This window comes from Halyomorpha halys, unplaced genomic scaffold (genome assembly GCF_000696795.3).
Source record: "Halyomorpha halys isolate HHAL.00 unplaced genomic scaffold, Hhal_1.1 Scaffold1102.1, whole genome shotgun sequence".
NCBI lineage: Eukaryota > Metazoa > Arthropoda > Insecta > Hemiptera > Pentatomidae > Halyomorpha > Halyomorpha halys.
The window spans coordinates 311,861-315,787 of record NW_027109254.1 but is presented as its reverse complement, the minus strand read 5'-3'; the positions used below and the strand labels follow the sequence as shown (position 1 = coordinate 315,787).

General features: G+C 29.7%; 1 protein-coding gene across 2 annotated transcripts in view; it reads left to right on the top strand.

Moving 5' to 3' along the window:
• The window catches only part of LOC106688312 (5'-deoxynucleotidase HDDC2), a 10,321-nt gene extending 6,400 nt beyond the window's left edge, over positions 1-3,921 (top strand). For both annotated transcript variants that reach the window (XM_014432707.3, XM_014432708.3), the window contains exons 3-4: positions 940-1,108; positions 3,480-3,921. In XM_014432707.3, the coding sequence (XP_014288193.1) occupies positions 940-1,108; positions 3,480-3,710 (400 nt within the window). In that variant the 3' untranslated portion in view covers positions 3,711-3,921. The remainder of the gene's footprint in view (positions 1-939; positions 1,109-3,479) is intronic.
• The last annotated feature ends 6 nt before the right edge of the window (positions 3,922-3,927 follow it).

The following is a 3,927-nucleotide window of genomic DNA, read 5'->3' as shown; positions in this document are numbered from 1 at the left end:
CCATCTTGTTATTATAAACAATGAAACTTGGTTAGTTTGCTTTTTGGATAAACAAATAGCAATATTAAAATTATACATAAAATAAAACATATCAAAACCCTTTAAACATCAAAATATACTATTCACTAAAAAAGAGCATATTACAATATATATATTGAATAATATCCATGGTCAATATATATATATAAGAAGAAGATGGTTGGGGGTGCGATCAGTGAAGAACACAAACATGTAAAAACTGATTTATTAATACTAACATTTCATCCAGAATCTCAGGCCTCCATCAGGGCTTAGAATAAAGAACAAGATAGCAACCATAATGAATAAAACTAATTATAGAATGATCATAAAATAAATCTACTTTAGAGAGCGATGTTTTGAAAATTCGGTATTGAAGCTGTATCAGATATTTCAATGAGTATAAAATCTGTAAGATATTTAATACATTTTTAATTATACACTAATTTATCAAACTTAATCAAAATTGTTTCAGCCATTTGAGAGAAAATCCTAAAAAAAAAAAGTGTAAAATTTTAACTTAAAAGTTGCTGTAACATTCCAGGCATACTTTTGCCTTAAATATGGAATTTCAGTTTCGTACGACTTTTCATTTTTGAGCTAGGCTGGTTATCACACAAACTATTTTGCGAGAATTTGTTGTTTAGACTGAGGGGATCTCAAAAAGTATATTTTTGTTTAAACTTGAATTAAAAATTTTTCCCTTACTATATATTCTATATGTAGGCAAGTGAAAGTAATTTTTCTAATACTTTTTTTTTCTTAGAGCTGATTAGTTTGGCTCAAATTTTTTTTGTCCATGAAACTTCACTTCGAATTTTCCTAGCCATTCTTTCAAGTCAAGAAATATAACCTACTTTACCTTTCTTTCCCTTGATGATCCTAACTTTAATCTGTTTTTGTTTTGTTTTTATTATACAGGTGCATGGAAATGGCGCTAGTCCATGATCTAGCTGAAAGTATAATTGGTGATTTCACCCCATATTGTGGCATTTCACCTGAAGAAAAATACAAAAGAGAATGTGAAGCTATGAAAGAGATAGGTGAACTTGTTGGAAAAAATGGGGATTACATAAATACACTGTTCCTAGTAAGTTTTGAGTTAAGAGTACTAGGTTTTAGTTATTTTATTTGTATCATTTAAGATGAGTTGAACGAGTCGATAATAACCTGTTAAGATTTAGAAAGAATCATTAACCTAAATTAATATTAATTAATTATATAGCTGTGTTCAGTTTATAATAGAAGCTGAAGAAAATATTATAAATTAAGTTAAGGTCCTATAGATTTTTGCACATTTATTCTTCTACTTACTCCTAGGATTTTCTATTAACTTTTGTACACGCTTATATATACTAGGCAGCAATGTCTGTAAACAGTCGATTGATATTCTATGAATGATTAAGGGATAAATTCTCATGTATACAGAAAAACTTCAAAGTAAATTGATGTTCTTTTATTAATGGGTGTTTTTGTGCAATACTAAATATTTCATAGTGTTGGCAACTTCGTAGATATAGCTTACCATAATTCTCATTGAACTCTAGAAGATGCCTTCTCATGTTGTTTTTACTATTATGATATAGCGTACTAAAAAAGGGTCAAAAACTTAAAGTAAAAATAAAATTAGATTAATTATTTTATATATGCTTGTTTGAGAGTGGTTTAGTTTATTTTTAATTTAAAACAATTCTGATCCTTTTTTTCTCTCAACTTTTATTCTTTAAAATTTTTCCAACGTTTCGGCCCTCAGGCCATTCTCAAGGATACCACCTACAAAAAGGTTTTTTATTTTTATATAACAATTACATTATTTCCTTCAACTACACACTGATTTCTTTGGCCCTACCTTCAATATTGATGTTATTTCTTTTTCAAATCTTAAAATTGCAGGCTAATTGCCCTTGTCCCATCTATTCATAGTCCATGAAATTCATACTTTCAATATTTAAAGTAAATTGAAACTGAAATTAGGTCTCGTACAAAAATATTATGTCTTTACGAATATCTCTTTTGCTTATTTTGATTATCCATGATTAGAATGGCATTAGCAACCAATACAGAAAATACACAACAAGCAATAACTATCATAATTTGGTTATAAATACTTTAAATTTTATTTTGTAATGTACTGTAATATTTGTAAATCTATTAATAGAATGAATAAATACTTAAATAAGAGTTCTCTGATCCACTTAATACTAGTTTCTTGCATGAAGTGACTCTCAATGGCCTTTTCCACCTTGAGATATTACTAGCCAAGATTTAAATTCAATCCTAAATGGATTCATGACTTCATAGCATGAAGGAAACTGCGAGTTGACACGCTCCTTGTTGATGAGACTCTTCCACCATTTTGGTACATTAGCTGTGTTGTTATTTCTCAACATCTCCTTTGAGTCTCTTCCTTTCTTAAGACCTGCAAGTTTAACCTAGGATGAATACACTTTGTCCTCCTGCAAGGATCTAAGGTACATACTCGTAGAACGTCCAATGTAATTGGCTCTAGAAGCCTACCTTAAGAGGCTCTTATAAAATTCTTATTATTTTGGGGTAAATATCCTTAGGACTTGCTATGCATCCTGTAAGGATCTAAAGTGAACACTGTTAGAACTTAGTTACCTTCACTCGAATTTAGATTAATAGCCTTAGAGTGTCTTAATCCTCTACAGGGATCTTATTCCTCAAGGACTCAAGGCGAACACCCTTAGAACTTGCTATCCATCCTATAAGGACCTATAGTGAACTCTCTTAGAACTTACTTACCTCCTCTTGACACAAGGGTTCTAATTCCTCATGGTGAATACAAAGTAAGTACATCAGATAAAAAAATGGAGTGTGCCTCGATGCTTCAAAATTGGGCAAAACATTATCAGTTTAAAATTTTAATATTTGCATAAACATTCTTAGAATGTTCCTGTAAAAGGACTCAGCGTAGTCCACCATGAATATGTATATGACCGTGATGATTTACTACGTAGTCTTTTGTTTTGGGAGTTTTGAAAAAAACAAGAGAACTAAATATAGCTGTACTCACCTGTTATGGTAGTAGTTAAGTAATCTATTTATTGATGCATCATTTGCAAGTTTGCAAAGTGCTTTTTCCAAAATGTGTCTTAACAGAATAATATATATATATATTTTTTTAAAGTGATCAGTAAACATTCTTTAATATTAATGTTATTAGACCATATTAATTATTACCCATTTGCCACTAACAATTTTGGCTCAATAACATCAGTAAACTTGCCTAATTGATGGATATTACTAATTTTTTTCTTAAATTCTTTGTTTATTATTGTGGTTAGGCTGCTTAACTATTTCTATCACCTGTTAATTATAAATAAAGAAAGGAACATATATTTGAGCATACTATCACTGGAAACATTTGAATAATAAGATCGAATCTTTAGATAGGTTATAAAATTTCAAATAACCAATTCAAAATTAAAATGTTTTAGGAATTCGAAGAACAGAAAACTAAAGAAGCCAAGTTAATCAAAGAGTTTGACTTATTTGACATGGCCCTGCAAGCCTATGAGTATGAGAAAAAAGAAAAAGCTCCTGGCAGGTTACAAGAATTCATTGATTCAACATCCAATAGATTTTCTCATCCATTGATTTGTAAACTCTACTCAGAAATATTGAAAAATAGGGAAATAGAAATCAGTGGTCAGCAAATAGGTTCATGAAGACCGAGGGGAGGTAAAGGAATTATCTGTGACTGATTTGAACACAAGAAGTCACTAATCCATCATCGAAAATCAAGGAGAAATTCTGTTGCTACAATCTTATATTTTGTTGTCCACTTTTTTTTTCTTTTTTTTTTTCAAATTTTTACTTTTTATGTATGATATACTAAGAACACTTCAAAGTTATACTCTGTGATTTATAATTTCCAAATAATTA